The 22,038-nt window shown below is 36.3% G+C and overlaps 2 protein-coding genes across 3 annotated transcripts; both read right to left on the bottom strand.

The window, feature by feature from the left end:
• Positions 1-894: 894 nt before the first annotated feature.
• On the bottom strand, positions 895-1,932 carry LOC123527188 (NF-kappa-B inhibitor alpha-like). The gene has a single exon (XM_045306506.2). The coding sequence runs from the start codon at positions 1,930-1,932 to the stop codon at positions 895-897; it is 1,038 nt and encodes a 345-aa protein (XP_045162441.2).
• A 5,835-nt stretch (positions 1,933-7,767) lies between these two features.
• LOC123526748 (zinc finger protein 665-like) lies at positions 7,768-16,546 on the bottom strand. Of its 2 annotated transcripts, none has more exons than XM_045305997.2 (2): positions 16,477-16,546; positions 7,768-11,345 (listed from the first exon to the last, which is right to left on the bottom strand). In XM_045305997.2, the coding sequence occupies exon 2, from the start codon at positions 11,034-11,036 to the stop codon at positions 8,055-8,057; it is 2,982 nt and encodes a 993-aa protein (XP_045161932.2). In that variant the 5' UTR covers positions 11,037-11,345; positions 16,477-16,546; the 3' UTR covers positions 7,768-8,054. The 2 variants fall into 2 exon arrangements, with proteins under 2 accessions (XP_045161932.2, XP_053379161.1); XM_053523186.1 differs by having other exon boundaries at positions 7,768-11,340; positions 16,477-16,531.
• Between the last annotated feature and the right edge of the window lie 5,492 nt (positions 16,547-22,038).

Below are 22,038 nucleotides of genomic sequence, written 5' to 3'. Positions count from 1 at the left end.
TAAAAGAAGAAACTAGAAAGTGGAATTACCGTTGTTAACATTACTTTTGTTGGAAATTAAAAAAGAAATCATTGTTCATTCTAAAATAACCACATATATTATCAAGTTTGTATAAATACATGCATAGCTGTTTTGATAAAAATACACTAAGATTAGTTACAATCATACTTATAATTGTAAACTGGGGCAAAAGTAGCAAGTACAAAGAATAAAGAAACGAATTTGCATGTTTAAGAAAACATATCGAGAAATACTGAGATAATGATCCACATCAATAACGCCTAAGTGTAAAAGAAACATTGTACCTTTACAGTTTACAATTATTTGGATGTTTCAAAAAAAAAAGTTTTAGATGTATGTTATCTATTATGTACTAAATAACATATGCATGCAGTGACAATGGAGAGATAAAAAAATAAACACGGTGTTGTTATCAACAAAATTAAGAATACCAATAATTATAACTGATTAACTTAAAGTCGAATTAAACAAAGAAATATAACAAAATATCAAATGTACAGGCATTTTAAATCAACACGACAATAAATATATGAAAAGCCCTATTGAAATATTCCTGTCATGCATAAATTTAAGGCCCAGCCACATTTGTCGATTAAACACCGTTCTCTCCAACCAATCCTCGTCAACAATGCCTTTACATGTCTGTTTTATTCATACAGAAGACCCATCTTCGTCGCGCGTTATATTTCCACACCGGTGCGTTGACGCAACACTATCACAATGTATTTATTAACAACGGGAGGAAATATCTACTATGAATGGAATGAGTTTTATTTGGCACAGGGATGCCAGTACACAACCGTATAAACAGCACATCTAGAAACAATGTGCGTATTTACCCGGATATCCCCCTAATTGTACTTAGTTTCTGTACTACCCTGTGGATAAATCGTTTTTCGTCTTCCTTTTCATCACTGGGAAGCTGTGTGGTTTGAGCAAAGCAACAACTTCCTCTCTTTCGCGCATGTGAGCAATTTCTAGAGCAGTCTCTTCGTTGTATGTCCTCTGATTAATGTCTATTTCTTTCACCGAGATCAAATACTCGACCATTTCTACGTGACCTAGTTCAGCGGCTAGATGCAGCGGTGTGCGCCCGGTTCTACGGTCTGGGAGATTTGGATCGGCTCCATTTTCTATTAGTATTTGCGCCATTTCTGTGTTACTGTGTCTTGCCGCTTGGTGGAGACACCGTTCTCCGCATGCGTCTGGAAAATTGAGGGGATTAATATTTTGAACCAGCAGTTTGGATGTTGCCTCGTGGTCAGTCATGTTCCAGGTTGCGGGCTTGCAAAATAGTTCAAGCGTCTGAATATCATTCTTTTCACATGCAACGAACATGGGTGTTCTGAGCTCATGGTCCCTTCGGAAGGGTGACGCACCTGCCGAAAGTAGGGCTCTCACATTATGCTGCTGTCCAGTCAATACAGCTAAGTGCAGTGGAGTCTGATAAAGGTGGTTCGGTATGTCTAGTGGCATCTCATATTCCGCCGAAACTTCAATGATAACCAACGTCAAACATTGTCTCTCCAGCAAGATTGCAAGATGCAGCGCCGTATCACCATCACTGTCCTGAATGAGTAAATTATCTTTCAAATTATCGTCTGCATCATCCACTTCCGGTTTCACTTGCTCCTCAAGATTCAAACTTCCTAAACCCTTTTCTAGGTTTCTATTTACCTCCTTTTCAGCCGAAGTAGTGCTTATATCATCATTAGAGTGTGCCTTCTCATCTTCCTCTTGTATAGCAACAGTTTTACTTCCCACTTTCGTACTTCCTACTTTCGATTCTGTCTTAACTTCGCATTCACTGCCTATATCAAGGGAACTTAAATTTACGAATTCCACACTCGGAGCAGCATCTGTTTCAACACTCTGAAACTCTTCTGTTGTGTTAGCGTTTGTGTCCGCCATTGTTGCTCGTTTTTTTTTTTAAAAAAATGGAATCCCACTTCACGATTCCAGTATATACGTGTACGCTATTTTAGTATACACTAATTTGTCCTTTCTTTTTCTTTCAGTATGATTACCAATTCACTGTTTTTATCAAACCAAATGTCAACAGAATATCGAACTTTAAAAAATGTAAGGTTTAAAAAACATTAAATCTTGTATCTTGATTATCGAATTATTTATTGTTCCTGGTTGATTTATCTACGGAAAATATTCGGCGATTTCCGCTGTAATTTCCAAGTTTCGATTTAAACTACCTTATATGGGTACATTACAGAATACAACTTTCCCTTGGAAAATCCACATAAACTTTACCCTGCTATTTCCATATTTCTATAATAAACTTGTTCATCTTTCAATTTGGACAGTGCCATTAACTGTTTAAAGGGGTGTTTACCAAAACGATAATGACTGAATGGCGAACAGTGTAGATCATGATCAGACTGCACGGAGGTGCAAGCTGAACTGCTCTAGTCGCAAAGGCAGAGCATAATAAAGGTCAAGTATATATCTAGTACATTACAGACAAAAAGGGTGTATTAGTGAAGACTGAGAAGATAAAAAGAGAAGTTTTAATTTCCTCTCGAGTTCACATGTGAAGAAATGATCACGAGGGTGTAGCCAGAATATTATAGGCATCTGCACATTTTTGATTCTGTTCGTATTATAAAGGTTTCTTAGTTCCAAAGCGTAAATAACGTTTAAACGTTTCTCTGTGGGGCGGTGGGATAGGGGAGAGGATTCTAAAAATATTTTTAAAAAAGTAAATAAAAAAAAAAATAAATACCCCCCCCCCCACCTAAAAAAACCAACAGTGGAGTGAGCGCTCGTGTGTAGTTGGTGGGTGAGGGGGGAGATAGGATGGTGGAGAGAGGGGATATTTAGGAACAACTTGAGTAGCTGAAGCTGAACAACGAAGTGAAGAAATAGTGCGGGGGAGGGGGCTGGGATAGAAAGGGTAAGTGTTCGGTTGTGGGATGCGGTTAAGGGGGTAAAAAGACAAAATATCAAGTTAAAAATAATACAGGACACGAGCATGAGACGGTGTACATGGACGAGTGGTACTGAAACTATAAATACAGGGTCGGGAGAGGGGATGGAGTATGTCAGGGCTTCATTGTGCATGAGGGATACTGAAAGGATGTGGATAATGTAAACTCATACCTAGATAGCAATAACAAGAAACTAAACAATACAGTGGCGGTGAATGCCGGGGTATGTTGGCGGATGGATGATACTATGATTATGTATCAAGAATCCGATTTGAAAGAAAAATAGATAAAACATAACAAGGATGAGTTAACTGTTAACAGAAAATAGAAATATCAGGTCAGAGAGTGGGAATAGGGGTATGTGGGAGGTGCACTGTGAATGGGGAATACTATGTTTTACCTGTTTGTTTGTTTTGGGATTAACCCCGTTTTTCAAGTGTATTTCAGTTACGTAACGGCGGCTCGTGTTCCTGGATTCTGTACCTGTACAAACCTGTTATTCGCAAGTACTGTGAAATCATTAATATTCGTGGGGGACTAATTTTCGTGGATTTCGTGGTTAAATCAATCTACAAAATTTAATCCCAACGAACAAGTAAAATTCCTTCGAAAGTTGAAATCCATGAATACATATCCCCACGAATTTGCCATTTTGATCAAAACCAAGAAATTTCATGCCCACGAAATTATATGATTTTACAGTAACTGACAACTTCTCCACAAGAATCAAAGGTGGAGGAAGAATTGTTTCAGACACACTGTCTTTTATCAAATCGTCATGGAGAACAACCGCTATTTCCGGGGATTGAAGTCACGACCCCGCGATCCATAGAACAGCGCTCTCCCTATTGAGCTAAGCGGGTGAGTATACAAAGTTTATAAAAAAAAACAAGGGCAGAGAGTGAGAAAGGTTATGTAGGATGCACCGTGGATGAGTAATACTAAGACTCAACATCAGTGAACAGAACGGAAAGTTAAAATAATCGCAACGACAGAGAGAGGCTGTGTGCATGAGGGTGTGTAACTGTGGATGCGAGATACTATTATACAATATCAAGAAACTGAACTGAAAGGGGGCATGGGGGACGGGATGTGGATGAGGATACCAAGATAAAATAGAAAAAAATACAAGATCAGAGAGGGGACGGACATGTGGGAGGGGAGTGTATTAATTTATTAGGAATACTAAGGTATAATATCAAGCTAAATAAAAGTTCCAGGGGCAGAAGCGGGAAGAGTATGCGTCGCGTCTGCACTGCAGTTGAAGGGTGATTTGATACAATTTCAAGAAAATGAACTGAAAATTTTAAAAAATACAAGTGTAGCCTAGACAGTCGGTTAAGTCGGGAAGGGGTTGCAGATGTGGATGAGGAACACTATTTATCTGGGTTTTACAGCGCACCAACACAGTAAAGATTATATGGCGCCAAACAGGACTACAAAATTTGGTTCCAAATCTCATTTACATCGAAATAAAAACATGAGGTATGGAAGTCAGGAAATCTAAGGGAGGCTTAGATACAATATCAAGAAACTGATATTAAAGTGAACAAAGATTACAGGAGCAGGGATGGGGTATGTGTAGGGTGGTGCAATGATCAAGGAGCTCAGCCAGTAAAAAGCAAAGGTATGCAACGAAAGTGGGATGGGTTGGGGTAAGGGGGCGCGGTATATGAATGAGGGAGGAATATTAGAATACACAATATCAAGCAACTGACCCAAGTATAAAAAATACAGGAGCAGGGAAGAGGTAACAAAAAACAATAATTTAGTTTAATCTATCTAACTCCTAAATCTTACATGTCATAATGTAGAATCGAGATTAATTAAATGAATATTCATCATCTAAAAATAGACTCCCGCCCAAAAATATCGTCTACTATTATTCTTCTCGGTTGCATCCTTTGCTGCTTCCAGAGGTTCTTTTTACGATTTTATTTCATACCATCTTTATTATCTTAAGTTTTACCATCAAAACATACTGTACTAATAAAGTAATTCGAGATTTTTTGCTTGTCTGTGAATGCTATTGCACGATACGTACCGTCACCGGATTACAGCATTTCAATTACTTCCCTTGTTATTATCAAGAACTGTATAATGCATTTCTTCTCTTTACTGAGTTATAAAATATTTCGAACTTTGTGATTGCATGCCTTTTGATTAATTGTTTTGTAATTTTCAAGCTGTGAACTTTTTTTACGCACTTTTTTCAAATCCATTAGTTTGTTGGTTCCGACTTATTCAAGTTTGTTTAGTTCACAGGTGGCAGTAACGTACCTAGGATACAGTATGGGTCCATGAGCCATACGCACTTAAATTTATTACAATTATAATGTTTTCTTAGGGAAAAAATGACAAAAAGCCATTTTGAAAAAAAATTTGCTCCTGTGACAATGAGCCATCTACAAGGTAGATATGAACAGTTTCACACGTGCATTGCTTCCAGGTCCGTATTTTTTTTCAAAACAATATTTCCTTATCAATGGTTGGCCGCCATTTTGGCAAAAGATTAATCTTTCAGAAAAACCTTACTTCAAAACCCAGATCCAAACTGTTTACGCATCACGAGCGAGCAACGGCGTACAAAACGATAGTGATTTCTCCACCCGAAAAAATCCCACACATTTTACGCACCGAAGTCTACCCCCTAAAACAAATCAAGTACACCTTGTCAGTTAAAAATTGCGCTACAAGCAGTCAGAATATGCTAAATGTAAACTAACAAGACTAAAAATAAGGTTCAATTCTACTTAATTACTTACCAGTTGTTATTTATTTGAATTTGGTAAATAATCTTCGTGAGCCATCGCTGCTTGTTTATATTCGGGTACTCTTTGGATTTTATCGCTACGTTTGAAATACGTAAACTGTCTCCGCCAATGAAAACGTTCCTTACAACCACCGTCTTGTCAACGGTAATCATGGCAGGCGAAGATAATTTTCGAAAGCGAAAAAGTTAAATTGCAAATGTGTAAGTAATTACGAAGAGTTAAACCTGATGTTCGGTCTTGTTAGTTTGCATTTGGCTGTTCTGACCGGTTGTAACGTTATTTTTAACTGGGACGGAGTACTTGGTGTGTTTTAGGGGGGAGACTTCGGTGCGAAAAATGTGTGGGATTGTTTCGGGTGGAGAAATCACTATCGTTTTGTACGCCGTTGCTCACTCGTGATGCGTTAACGGTTTGGAACTGGGTTTTGAAGTAAGGTTTTTCTGAAAGATTAATCTCTTGCCGAAAATGCGGCCAACCATTGATAAGGAAATATTGTTTTGGAAAAAAATACGGACCTGGTAGCAATGCACGTGTGAAACTGTTCATATCTACCTTGTAGATGGCTCATTGTCACAGGAGCAAATTTTTTTTCAAAATGGCTTTTTGTCATTTTTTCCCTAAGAAAACATTATAATTGTAATAAATTTAAGTGCGTATGGCTCATGGACCCATACTGTATCCTAGGTACGTTACTGCCACCTGTGGTTTAGTTCTGCTCATTGTTTTCTCGTTTAGGGCAAACCCATTATTTTAACTGGGGACCATACGCCGCTTTTCATGGAATTACACACAAGTGTAACATTGAAGGTTCCATGTGCACCGCCGTATGAACACATCTGCGGATGTCTCTAAATTGTTTTTTTGTACTCTTAGCATGTGTAAATGTTGAGTTCTGCTCAACCCGGGGCTAGAGGGCGTGGACGGTAGCATGCATTTCCACTACCGTCCATGAATAGGCTCAATCAAACCGAGCCTGCAGCATTTTCGTTTTTGTTGTGTTGAGCGACCTGTGGAGTTTCAACTTTTTCTATTTTACATAAAAGCCCTTTTCCTCCTGGTTTAGTCGTTCTGGAGGTGTAAGTATCCATTTATGCAATGCAATTACTGTCATTTGGCTGAACTTCTCTGCCATTGTATTGTTATTTAGAAATAGGCAAACATACGACCAAAGTCTGATCTGTGCCACTAGCACAGCTGTCGACAATGGTTCCCGAAATTTTGATAGAGTGATTGTATTTATTTATTGTCCGCTGATAGTATTTAGGTAGAATCGCTCATCTAAAGGTGTTTGTTTATAATTTTAAGTTAAACAAATGTTTGTGTGAAATAACTTTAAGTATTCTTATAATAAGTAGATAAGAATGCACGTAAACTAGCCAAACATATAGTTCATAATTGTTTTATTAAATATCCCTTAAAAAGAATATTTAATAAGCGCTAGAAGGAACCTTTTGGTAAACTAAATCTTGTCTTATGAAGTTTCAACATTTTGGGTGAAGTGCTTCTCAAGTTATTGATCGGGAACGGTTTCCATGTTCTGGCCCCTGTGACCTTGACGTTTTATCAAGTGACCCTAAAATCACTAGGGGTCATCTACTCTGCAGGTCCAACCATCCTATCATCGAAGTTTCAACATTCTGGGTCAAGTAGTTCTCAAGTTATTGATCAGAAACGGTTTCCCATGTTGGGATCAGATCTTGACCTATGTTGGAGTGACCCAAAATATAAAAGTGGTCATCTACGCAGTAAATCGTATCGCCCTATGAAGTTTGAAGGTTCTAGGTAAAAATGGTTCTCTACTTGTTGATTTAAAATGGTGTGACGGATGAACAGAGCAAAAACAGTATGTCTCCCCCTGTTTGTGCGTGTGTTGAATGGGCGGGCGGGAAGGGGGAGAGAGACAGAGACATAATTTTCACTACAATAAAGACTTATAAAATCTTTGCTTGAAAAAACTGATCTTGGATATTGTGCGTTACATCAGCTACATTAGTGCTTTTTATGAAATACATAAAGCAGGGAACTATTTGCAAGTGCTTCAAGATAACATTTATTCAATACTAATCGATTTCAAATTACAATTGTACAAATATGTAAACATTTTTTTTTTGAGATGGTGTGAAACCAATGTCTACCTTGGGTGTATTAACAAGTGAGAATTTTATATCTATAGTAAAAACTTATATAACACATTTTGAATTGTTTTACATTGCAGTTTGTCAATCTCTCAAGATGGTGGTTTCTGTTACATACAAAAGCATAAATATCCAACTGAAAGTGATTTTCAAGACTCCAGTATTCATCATAACATCCCTCTTCATATCTCCACTTTCATCTCTACTTTCATTTGCTGCAGACATTCTAAAGGTTTCTCTCCTTTATGTATTCTCATATGTGTCGTTAGGTCTCCCTTTCGAAAACATGTATAGTTGCAAATATTGCATTTCTTTTCTGCATGCGTTTTCATATGTTTCTTCAAGTCTCCCTTCTGAGTACACGCATAATCACAAACATCACATTTGACAGGTCTCTCTCCTGTATGTACCCTCAAATGCATCTTCAAAGAACTGCTTGTATTACATGCATATTTACAAAAGATACATTTAAAGGGTTTCTCTCCTGTGTGTATCCTCATATGTGTCTTTAAATTATAATACTGACTACATGCATAATTGCAAACATTACATTTAAAAGGTTTCTCTCTTGTATGCACCTTAGCATGTTGCTTTAGGGCACCACTGTACTTAAATTCACGCTCACAAATATCACATTTAATGGGGTTTTCTCTTGTATGTATTCTCATATGTCTCTTTAGATAAAAACTTTTACTGAATGCACAGTTGCAAACTTCACATTTAAAAGGTTTCTCTCCTACATGTATTTGAACATGAGTCTTCAAATCGTCGCTGTTACTAAATGCAGAATCACAAACATCACATCTAAAGGGGTTATCTCCTGAATGAACACTCAAATGTTTCTGTAGAAGAGAGTTACGGGTAAATCCACTCTCGCAAAAATCACATTTAAATTGCTTCTCCCCTGTGTGTGTTCTCATATGTGCCTTTAAACTATCGCTCCTATAAGAAGTATATTCACAAAAACCACATTTAAAGGGTTTCTCTCCTGTATGGATTCTCATATGAATCTTCAGAAGACCACTTCTATAGCATACATACTCACAAACATCACATTTAAAGCAGTTCTTTTCTCCATGTATTCTCATATGTTTCCTCATTTCTCCTTTCTGACCACATACATAGTCACAAACGTCACACTTAAGTGGTTTCTGTTCTGTATGTTTTCTTGCATAATGCATCTTCAGAGAACTGCCTGCGCTAGAGGAATAATCACAAATATCACATTTAAAGGGCTTCTCTCCTGTATGTATTCTCATATGTGTCATCAAATAATTACTTATATTACACGCATAATCACAAACATCACATTTAAAGGCTTTCTCTCCTGTATGTTTTGCTTTGTGTAACAACATAGAACTCCATACATTACATGCATAATCACAAACATCACATTTAAAACGTTTCTCTTTTCTATGTCTTCTTTTGTGTACCTTAAGATAACTGCGTACATTACATACATAATCACATTCGTCACATTTGAAGGGTTTCTCTCCTGTATGTATTCTAACATGCCTCTTCAAATTACTACTGGTATGGTATGCATAATCACAAAAATCACATTTAAAGCATTTCTCTCCTGAATGTTCATCTATATGACTCATCTCTCCAGTAATTACATCCATATGTCTCTTTTCTCCTGTATGTCTTCTTTTGTGCACCTTCATAGAACTGTGCACATTACATGCATAATCACAAACATCACATTTAAAAAGTTTCTCTCCTGTATGTTTTAATTTGTGTACCTTCATAGAACTGCTACTATTACATGCATAATCACATTCGCCACATATAAAACGTTTCTCTCCTGTATGTCTTCTTTTGTGTTCCTTTAGATAAAAGTGTAATCTACATGTATAATCACATTCATCACATTTGAAGGGTTTCTCTCCTGTATGTATTCTAATATGCCTCTTCAAATGACTATTGCTATTGCATGCATAATTACAATAATTACATTTAAAGCGTTTCTCTCCTGTGTGTTTAACCATATGGCTCATTTCTCCTGTAGGTTCAACCATATTGCTCATCTCCTCTGTAGGTTTAATCACATGGCTCATCTCTCCTGTTGGTTCAGCCTTATGGCTCATCTCTCCTATCTTTTCAACCATATGTGTAATGTCTCCTGTAGTTTCAGCCATATGGCTCATCTCTACTGTATATTCATCTATATGACTCATCTCTCCTGTATGTTCAACCATATGTCTCTTCTCTCCTGTATGTTCAGCAATATAACTCATCTCTACCCTAGGTTCAGCCATATTTGTCATCTCTCCTGTCTGTTCAACCATATTTGTCATCTCTTGTGTATGTTTAACCATATGAGTCATCTCTCTTGTCTGTTCAACCATATTTTTCATCTCTCCTGTACGTTCAACAATATTTGTCATCTCTCCTGTATGTTCGACCATATTTTTCATCTCTCCTGTACGTTCAACCATATTTGTCATCTCTCCTGTATGTTCAACCATATGTGTCATCTCTCCTGTATGTTCAACCATATTTGTCATCTCTCCTGTATGTTCAGCCATATGTCTCTCTTCTGTATGTTTTCTTCTGTGTATCTGCAAAGAACTGCGTACATTACATCCATAATCACAAACATCACATTTGAAGAGTTTCTCTCCTGTATGTTTTGTTTTGTGCACCTTCATAGAACTGCTTCTTTTACATGCATAATCACAAAAATCACATTTAAAACGTTTCTCTCCTGTATGTCTTCTTTTGTGTTCCTTTAGATTACCGCGTAAGTTACATGCATAATCACATTCATCACATTTGAAGGGTTTCTCCCCATTATGTATTCCAATATGCCTCTTCAAATTACTACTGGTACGGCATGCATAATCACAAAAACTACATTTAAATCTTTTCTCTACTGTATGTTCAAGCATATGTGTTATTTCTCCTGTATTTTCAGCCATATGTCTCTTCTCTACTGTATTTTCAACCATATGTGTCATCTCCCCAGTATTATCAGCAATACAGCTCTTCTCTCCTGTTTCTTCATTCATATGTTTCTTCTCACTTGTAATTTCAGCCATATTTCTCTTCTCTCCTGAATTTTCAGGAACATGTCTATTCTCTCCTAAACTTGCAGCAGAATCTCTTTTCTCTCCTGTTTGTTCATCAATATGTCTCTTCACTCCATTAACTTCATCCATAGTATGTCTCTTCTCTCCTGAACTTTCAACAATATGTCTTTTCTCTCCTGCATGTTCATCCACACATATCTTCAGATATCTTCTACTACTAGTATAGCTACAACCATGACTTTTAAAGTATCTAATGCATGCTTTATTCGGTGGTTCACAGCATTACCATTCTCAATAGTAATACTTAAATAGTAAAAGATGTATCAATGTTGTGTTGTCATAGTTCCTGTATCTGTACTTGTTACTTTCACTGCTCTCCTTTGTCATTATACTGGCAAAATGTTGACATCTATCAAATGGCTTGTTTTGACATCTGCACTGCAATATAAAATATGAATTTTACTCTTGTGGTATCTCAGTGTAGTAAGTGTTTCTCTATGCGCCACAAACAGACTAGTTAGAGAGTTGATGGGGACTTGTTTCTCAGATTAGATGCCCATGTACAAAATGTTGAGCCCACCTTTTGACCCCTAACTGTGACCTTGACCTTTGAGATAGGAGGCTGTGGCTCACGCAACACACACCATCTCACTAAGGTTAACATTCATGCCAAATATAAACAAGATTGCTCTATGCATGTCAAAGTAATGGTCCAGACAAACAAATCCGGATGGACAGACACACGCTCATACCCCGAATAGCCATTTGGACAACTATGTCTTCACTTCTGCAAGAGAACTTGACAATAAAACTGCATCAACTTTTAGTGCTCAAATTTTATATTTCTATAGTCAACAGTCATGATTGAAGTAAGACTGGGTCAACAGCTTATTTTCTTCAACTTCTTCAATTCTTGAGTTACTTTAACGAATCACATTAAATGGTTCTTGTTGATATATAATTAAAATCTTTTTAATACTTCATTAATTTAAAATTAGCAGATCCATGAATTATATTCTATTACTATATACCTTACTATAGATAGTTAAAAAACTGTGTAAAGATATTCACTCTGCATCATTTACTAAAATCATTTATTTTCAGATACTACCTCCATTTGAACAGAATACTTGCATCATGTGAATGATGAAGCTGGAACTATTAATAATTAATATATCTTTAAGTTAATATTACAGGACAGTTTCAAGGTGATACCACAATGTACATTTTACAATGAATGACAAAATGATAAAAAGAAATATTCAATTGTTTCTAAAATGAATGATTTGTTAGTTATGATTCGACCTAAAGTTCGGCGATATATGACCATTCTGTGCCGATTCGGCGTAAAACCCAACTCACCTGACCTAATGTTTCACCCACCACAAAGAAACCACTCTTATCACTTAAGATTGAGATCTGTACATAATAGAGTTTCTTACATCACACAACGTGGCTTCAACGAATGCAGTAAAACAATTAGAAGCACAGCTACTTATATGGGATGTATTGTAATGTTACATACAACAATATGATTATCCTACCAAGATACCGACAAATCGTAATAAAAACTAATGACAAAATTTGACAGGTGGAGATACATTTTGTAACTTGTAACCAAATCAAAAAAAAAACAAAAAAACTGCAGTTTTTTTTCTACCTTCTAGTTTGATAAAAAACTTGTCAATATTAATGTAACTTACAACTCACAAATGAACCCTACAATGCTAAATATCTATAATAAACTTGTCAATCTTTCAATTTGGACAGTACCATTAACTGTTAAAAGGATTGCTTACCAAAAAGATACTGACTGAATGGCGACCAGTGCAGACCATGCAAGATCAGCCTACACAGATGTGCAGTTTAACCGAATGTACAATAACAGAATCCTTCTGGAGAACCAGTACTTCAGTTAATTCACAAGTGTAGGAAATGTTTTTTTCTACCTTTTTCTACCTTCTAGTTTGATAAAAAACTTGTCAATATTAATGTAACTTACAACTTACAAATGAACCCTACCATGCTAAATATATCAGTACCATTAACTGGAGTGCTTACCAAAAAGATACTGACTGAATGGCAATCAGTGCAGACCATGCATGATCAGCCTACACAGATGTGCATGCTAATAGTGGTCTGCACTGATCGCAAAGGCAGAATCAGTTGCTGCCAGCAGGCTAAGGGTCAAACCAGTAAAATTATCTGAATTTAACTTACTGTCTGTCATTTTTTTCTTTCCAACTTAGTGACACAAGAATTCCAACTGACACTAATTAGGGCCATTCACAATGTTGTAATTAGTGAAAACAGATCCATTATTTTCACATACATATTTCACATGTACATATTGAGAATGTATCTATGTGCACGTTTTATTTGTAATATAACTTCTAGAGCGGGTGTGGGTAATCCCGAACAGGGGGGTAATTCCGAACACATTTTTCCAATGACATTTTTGTATTCTTGAAAGGCACCAATCTAATCTACGGCATCACATACAGGATAACAACGAATTCCATATCATATTGCAATGAATGCAAAGTTTTGACGCGCACCTTTTCAAAATAATAGACTAGAATTTATAAGACAGCTTGCATGCATGTCGTTCTTACCTGTTTTCGTATTTTGATGTAAGTAGTATGTAAGGATCTAAAAGTATTGGTTTTTACCGCTGACAATGTTTTGATGGAATTCTTACATCACAAGTGTCCCGTGGGAAGGGAGTTAACTGCATTTCTCATTAAGGAAAACGTTGAAAGATCAAAGAAGCCGTTCGGAATTAGACACACTTGTTAATTAATGTGTGGCTAATTCCAAACAATCAATGTATGAGGAACAGTTTATCCCAAATAGGTATATATAAAGACTTAATAATATACTATATTTGAAGCAAATAACTAGAGCTAGACTATAAATTAATAAATAAGTAGATAAATAAATATATATATAAAAAAGATACAGTAACAAATAAATAAATCTACTACTTAGTAAAATGAGTTCAACTTTCTTTCATTCATATTAGCTCGTTTTAAACATGTGAAATATGATCCGTCTGTGGTAGAGGAGGCGGCGACTGGTGTAGCAATAGCATGAGCTTGACAAGAGTTGCAAGCAGATTTTGGATGCCAAGACAACCCTGCACGACAAGGTCCACGTTACTGCTATGCATGTGAAAAACCCTACATGCACCAATTGTGGATGCAGATTTCATCCTAAATGTGTGGCAGATGAATTACTGGGCTATACAGACGAACTTCCGTTTGAATGCAAATACTGTTGATTTAAACACAGATTCTAAGACATTTTTAACACTGCACACTGCATCATGTATAAGGGTGTTAATACCATATTCAGTTTTTGGACATTAATCATGTAGAAAGTTGTCACAGATGTTGTGCTGTGCTTCTGCAAATTTAGGTTTAGATACAGATGCTCTGTAAATTCCAGTTATATGTTTTGTTTTATAAAGTTTCTTTGTTAAAAATGCAAGTAATACCGTAAAGAATGTCTGTGTTTATCATTGTAAACAAACAAACGTTCTGTTTTTAAGAAGTTGGAACTGTTTGGAATTAGCCCCACTGTTGTTCGGAATCACCCCCTCTGTTCGGAAATACACGTCCAATAGGTAATATCTTCAATACACTATACTGACAATATCTGTATACTTATATAGTTCGGAATTATTCACACTAAATCAGCTGGAATCACTCTATAAACAAGTTGTTTTTAAATGGCAATATAAGTGGGTATTTCCGAACATTCAACATTATTGCTTAACTGTTCGGAAATACCCACACCCGCTCTATATCAGTTGCAGTGCTCCAGCTAGCTATTTACAGCAGGGCGCATCGCCCGTTCCGAAATTCGTTCCGCCCTGTTGCCCCGCCAGGCACCCTGCCCGTTTTACAACCATTCATTTCTTTTTTTAGCCAAACTTCCCTTTTTTGCCTCAATGATTATAATACACTGCTTTATTGCCCCCTTTTTATCGAGTGATACATGCCGGGGGGCATTGATATAATTAGCAAACAATTACCTGCTGTAATCGTGCCCGAGGCAGACCATGATATTTTAGACTGCTCCACTAGCTTTAAAATCACTGAACCTTAGTATTAAAACAGTTTGCAAACCAGTCTGAAATCATTATCATTTTCGCGCCACCTGTCAAAGTGTACTTTCGTTTTCGGTAATATAGTCGTAAATATCCCTTTATACACAACTGAAACTAAAGTCCAGACAACAGAAATTTAAATCTAATTAATAAAAATCGATCACAATCAAATTTAAATAGGAAAATATTTTGATTTTATCGTTTTACAAATTTTTGAAATCGAAAGTAGGTTGTCGTCTGCTTTGTGAAATTGTCGATTTTTCATGATGATTTCTTTGAAATTAGTTTACTAAGATGTAATGACAGGGTACACTTTAATGTCAAATACTGTAAAATGCTGTTAAACTGTCTTTGCATCATAATAATTTTTCAAAAATATTGTTTAAACTGGACATTAGAAGACTTTTAGAAAAAAAGTGTAACCATACCCGGACATAAAATTTTGGATACCCGGAATACGTTCTATTACAAGTGCTAAACTTGCTTTTAGACTGTTGTAAGTTAAAAACTTTGCCTGATTTCAATTATTTAAGTGAAAGTTTAAACTTTATTTTCTGTATATATGTTGCACGTATAAATTTATAAATATCAAGTACATGGAGAAGATGTGTACTGAAATTGTAACAAGTAAAATAGGCCTAAACACATAGATATTGTTATGCAGTCTGCAATTACAAAGAAATGTTACAAGCTGATAATTAGTGCCAAGTAAAATACAAACAGCAGAATTTTTAGTTAATAAATAGGTGTATTAGAGATGACAGACATAGCCTATTAAAAGACAAAGTATGCCTTATACCATGCCTAAATTATGCCAAATTCCATGCCTAAAGTATGTTAAAATGCACTGAATGCATGGACCAGTTATATTTTTTTCCCGGGTGAGCACGGTCCCAGACCGACCCCGACCCCAGAAGTGCCCTTTTCAGTGCCAGCACCCTGCCCTTTTTTAATCCTAGCTGGAGCACTGAGTTGTGTATATTACAATCATGCTATGATATTCCAGGCCTGACCAGTCCAAAATATGAGAATTCTACACACCTGAAAACACTTTTAGTTAACAATCTAGAATATACAATTCTAAATAAATGATGTTTGGGCACTGAAAACTTGATTTTACATAATTGCTCTTTTCATCAATTTTCATGGGGAAATTGCCTAAAGGAAATGTTGCGTTTGTTTCCTGTCAATATGCATTAATGTTTAATATGATAATTAGGTGGTCTGTTCAAAGCCTAAGATAAAAAAGTGATAAAACAACTGATTTCTATAAGCATTTAATGTTGGTTAAAGATCTATTTCATTAAATATTTTATCTTTAGACTGTTAGATATTTACTTCAAATACATGTAGAAAATCCTCATCGGTGTACAAAACGCCAGTAAATAAATTAAACAAAAACAAAAACAAAAACAAACACGCATGGACAACGCATCAAACAGTATTTTCTCTTACCAATATAATGTTTGTTAGTTTATTCGATATCAATCCGATGTTGACAACAGTTCCATTTGGCGAAATGGTGTAAACTGCATAAGGGGAAGTAACTGTATACAACTACAAAAAAGTATCATGCTACATTTATATTGGCCACGAGATCAAATAAACCTTTGAATAGTTGAAGTAGGGCTCTATGTGTATTCACCGGAGTAATAGTCCCTTTTCGACATAAAATTGTCCAGAAAGACATCAGCAGGAACAAAGAAGTATAAAGTATAACTCTTTGGGTGTGTCTCTACTTTGCAGTCTTAGTAATTTGTATTTGAACAGTAAATATGCACATTGAGGGTGTTAAGTGAGACCCTCAATTATATCCCAGTTCATCTTGATCGTTTATAGTAATGGCAAAACGTTCAGTATCAACACATTATGGCTATGCATGGGGAGGGGGGGGGGGTGGAGTAGGGATTGGGGGCATTAAAGAAAGTAAAAGACCGCCAGGTTTTCCTACCTGGCTTTTAAGTCAACCCTGATCGAGTGCTTGCTAACAGTTGTGGTAAACAAGACGCAAAAACCTATCACTCCTTAATTACAAGATATATAGCCCACCCACTTAGCTCAGTAGGGAGAGCGTTGGTCTACGGATCATGGGGTTGCGATCGAGTTCGATCCTCAGGCGGGGCGGATGTTCTCCGTGACGATTTGATAAAAGACATTGTGTCTGAAATCATTCGTCCTCCACCTCTGATAATTCGTGTGGGAAAGTTTGTAGTTACTTGCAGTGAAACAGGTTTGTACTGGTACAGAATCAAGGAACACTGGTTAGGTTAACTGCCCGCCGTTACATGACTGAAAAGAAAGAGATTTGTACTGGAATAATGGTGTGATTTGAATTTTTTCTAGTTTGTCTATAATATCCTTTTGATGGTGAGGATCTAAAGATGGTCTTACATTAGTATTATAAGCAGCTGCCTTGATGGAACATGTTAAGTTTTAAGAAATCTAAGCTCTGACTAGCTTTATTAGAAATTTAATTTACATGTGGAGACCAAGAAAATTTTTGTTACTTCCACATCTAAATAAGTGGCTTGACTGACAACAGACAGGGGCTGATTGTGCAAGGTGTAGACTGTACTTATAGGTTTTCTGGACCTAGAGACATGCAAAATGTGGCATTTGTTTATTATAAATTTCTGCTCCCATAATGTGTAAAAGATAAACTGTCAAGGTCCCTTTGCAGCTAAGCCAAATCAGTCTGCAACTTTATAGCCCTATAAACTACACAGTCATATGCAAACAGAAGCACGCTGGAAAACACAGACACAGATAGGTCATTTATATAAAGCAGAAATAGGAGATGTCCTAAGACTGATCCTTGCGGTACACCTGACATAAGAGGAGCCAATTTGGATGTTGCCAGTCAACCACAACTTTTCGATTACCCAGAAATGCTTTTATTCAAGAACGAGTATAGACCCTGATGCCGTAATGGGCTAATTTTAGGAGAAGTCTGCCATGGTGGACTACATCAAAGGCTTTGGAGAAATACATGATGGCAACATTACCATGGCTTCGCTGTATTGACCGAGTTAAATCCTGAATAAAGCCCACTAGTTGGATTTCCCAAAGACTGCCGGGTTTAAAAGCTGATTGTCCACCAGTATATTAAATCTATTTACATGATCTAAAATATTAACAACTACTTTATGCTCTAAGATCTTACAAGCTATACAGGTTAAGGACACTGGCCTATAATTCTAGGTTTAATCTGCCCTGGACTGGCTGCTTTGTATAGATTTAAATTTTCCAGAATTTTCCTAACGCCATTCCAGGGTTTGGCGGATTATGATCTGGATGTGAAAACAGAAGAAAATAGTTTTTAAAAATTTCAGACTAAATTTCAGTTACATAAAAGGCGGACGTTTTTTATAGTGCACAAAGAGGGCGTTACTTGCAGGGCACATTTGCCGCTGAAAAATTCATACATCACAATAACAATAATATTGGTTAAAGTCTATAAAAAGAAATTACATTCATCTCTCATAAGATATCAGTCCAGAAAAGTGTAACATTTAAAGGACTAAAATATATACAGAACTAGATGTGTGTAGGACACAGGTGCCCCCCCCCCCCCCCCCCCACCCACTCCTGCCACTTTAACATGGTTTAATGACTCAGGTTAAACAATTTTTAAGATGTTTGCAACACAAACCTTTAAGAACCTTATGTGTATTTTTCACTTAGTTGGCCATAACTCTGGCCTAGCTGAGTAAAATCCTAAAGAGAACACTTCATAGGCTATAAAACAATCCCCTAATGTTTTATGATTCTAGGTCAAGTACATTTTAACATACATGTTTTCGCAAACTTTTTTTTGAGTAAGTCTGGACAAGAAGTCTGGTCTTGTGTAGTGAAATAATGACTGTAGGTAAAATATTTTCGGAGCTACTTGCGACAAAACATTAAAATGACCATTTTTTCCTAGGTCAGGGGCCATAACTCCTACTATACTGAATGAATCCGGATGCGAAACCAGGTGCACAACTGCACATGCTGACCAAACTTTCCTGTAAACTTTGGTGACTCTAGGTCAAATACTTTTGGAGCTACGGGCGACACAACGTTAAAATGACCAATTTTTAACTACGTCAGGGGACATAACTCCTACATTACTGAATGAATCCGGACGCAATACCCCAGGTGCACAATTGCACATGCTGACCAACATTCCTGTAAACTTTGGTAACTCTAGGTCAAATACTTTTGGAGCTACGTGTGACACAACATTAAAATGACCAAATTTTTACTGTCAGGGGCCATAACTCCTACATGACTGAATGAATCCGGACGCGAAACCCCAGGTGCACAACTACACATGCTGACCAACATTCCTGCAAAGTTTTGTGACTCTACGTCAAATACTTTTGGAGCTAGGCGCGACACAACATTCTTGGAAGGACGGACAAGAGCAAATCCATATGCCCCTACCATTCATGGGGCCGGGGGGGGGGGGCAAAAAAATGAAAACGGAAATGACTTGATGGGACTCTGTGGTACGTACGTGTGGGCAAACCATGCTGCTGGACCCTTTGAAACATCTGCTTAAAAGATGACCCCAAAAGGAATGAATTCCAGTTTCTGGTAGCACTTTGGATCTTAGAAAAAGTATCAAATACTTTCAGTATTATCAGCATTTGCCACTTTCTTCAGAACAAAAAGAGATAATCAAGTACAAAGTCAATGACAGTTTTTCTACAGTTATGCAGCTGAACACAATTTCCATTATTGTTATATCTGTTTTTTTTTTTTTTATTCTATCAGCTTATGATACAGAAACAATTTCTCACTTAGTATTGCACAGCACACCGGGTCTTCCGCAACTGGAGCATAAAAGATACAAGCCTGTCCTATAGATTTCTAGTGCTTCCAGAATGGCAAAATTGTGCTGAAAATTTAAATGTCTTTGAGCTGGCATGCAAGCATCATGTATTCCATATAACAATTAAACAAGAATGAGTCTTGATATATTTTATTAGATCATTAACATGTTGTACAGAATATCACACTGGCAAAACATCTCAGTACTGGATCAGCCAAAATACTTGTTGGTGAAGTGTACTGTAAAATTTTAAACCTAATTTAAATATATTTCTTTCTCTCTTTTTTATACTATGAATTTAAATATATTTCTTTCTCTATTTACAGATACAATTAATTATATGATTTAGTTCCATGATGTGAGAAACCTGTCTTGATATCATTTCAATTATAATATTCCTAAGACAGATTTTGTAAGAGATATCAAATACCATGTACATATCAAATACCATGACATGATTTTTTACACTGTCATTCATTTCTAGGATTTAAAATTTTTACAGAACAATACTTCAAATACTTTTGACTACAGTACAAGTAAAGTTATAACCAACCACTCACATGTCCAATCATAAAAATCTAATTTTACGGAAATAGCCACATAGCAACAGTCTTAACACAATCTCATTCAAGTACTGTTATAGGCTGAACACCACTAAATCCAGCTGTTCTTTATTTCATATAAAATCCACTCACTTCATAACGGTGTTTCGACATTTTCTAGCATATCAGATTTTCAGAGACTTACATTCCCATAAAGAGCTAGATCGCTACTTTAGAAAAACAAAAAGAAAAGGGGGTGTTAACTTTTATATAAGAAAACTACAGTTCGTTAAATACAACCCGCTGAATTTACTACTTTTTGCTTCTTTCAATTTCTCTTTTCGTGACATTAAATTCTTACGCCGCCATTTTTATCTAGCATGCGATAGGAACATGCCGATTTCATTACAATGCAAAGTGATACATACTGAAGCGCGGTAGGGTAAAAGTAAGCACGTTGCTGCCGAGAAAATGCACAAGGAAAGGAAAAAAGATTAGTACTATTTATATTTGGACTACTTGTGACTAGACCTGCGGAGGCTTACATTCTATTTGGTAGTGGTCAGCCTATAAGAGAAAATTTTTGTCTGATTTTTCCATGAATTTGCATTCATTCTCAAGGTACACCTATTTCACAATGATTCTGCTTTGTTTTGGTGCAAAATATTGAGAAAATGTAGAGAAATAACCATTCATTACAGGTCACCCCCATCCCCAAAAATATGCAAAATTTAGCCCTGTGCAAGCAATATTTCAATTAATTTTACCTTATTCGTGGAATTTACATTTACCATCCATTTAATCGTTACGATGTTTGTCATTTTCATTCAGAAACATGCTAATTTCAATATTATTTAGACAAATGAAGTGCTAAAATGCGAGAAAAGACATTTACTAGGTCCTAAAACGAACCAAAATAGTACCACCTGGTCGAAAATTCGATCTAAATTCCAAAAACACAAGAAATTTAAGCGTTTTCAGCCATTTGTTACCGTTTTACATCATAAAGAATAGATTAATGGCATTTCCATTCATTTTCGAGGGCTTCAGAAAATAACATGTATTGCCCCTTATAGGCTGAACACCACTAAATCCAGCTGTTCTTTATTTCATATAAAATCCACTCACTTCATAACGGTGTTTCGACATTTTCTAGCATATCAGATTTTCAGAGACTTACATTCCCATAAAGAGCTAGATCGCTACTTTAGAAAAACAAAAAGAAAAGGGGGTGTTAACTTTTATATAAGAAAACTACAGTTCGTTAAATACAACCCGCTGAATTTACTACTTTTTGCTTCTTTCAATTTCTCTTTTCGTGACATTAAATTCTTACGCCGCCATTTTTATCTAGCATGCGATAGGAACATGCCGATTTCATTACAATGCAAAGTGATACATACTGAAGCGCGGTAGGGTAAAAGTAAGCACGTTGCTGCCGAGAAAATGCACAAGGAAAGGAAAAAAGATTAGTACTATTTATATTTGGACTACTTGTGACTAGACCTGCGGAGGCTTACATTCTATTTGGTAGTGGTCAGCCTTATAGCTTGGCAACATTTTATCAAAGGGACATAACTGTAACACTAGGCTAATCAGAAAACTTAATGTAGAATAATAGGTTTTATTATATGAATAACTTATGTCAGGCAAAAA

Source organism: Mercenaria mercenaria, chromosome 14 (assembly GCF_021730395.1).
Source record: "Mercenaria mercenaria strain notata chromosome 14, MADL_Memer_1, whole genome shotgun sequence".
Classification (NCBI taxonomy): domain Eukaryota; kingdom Metazoa; phylum Mollusca; class Bivalvia; order Venerida; family Veneridae; genus Mercenaria; species Mercenaria mercenaria.
This window is presented reverse-complemented; position numbering and strand designations above follow the sequence as displayed.

Coding starts and splice junctions, on each gene's coding strand:
- LOC123527188 (XM_045306506.2), bottom strand. CDS start 1,932: ATGGCGGACACAAACGCTAACACAACAGAAGAGTTTCAGAGTGTTGAA.
- LOC123526748 (XM_045305997.2), bottom strand. CDS start 11,036: ATGGATGAAGTTAATGGAGTGAAGAGACATATTGATGAACAAACAGGA.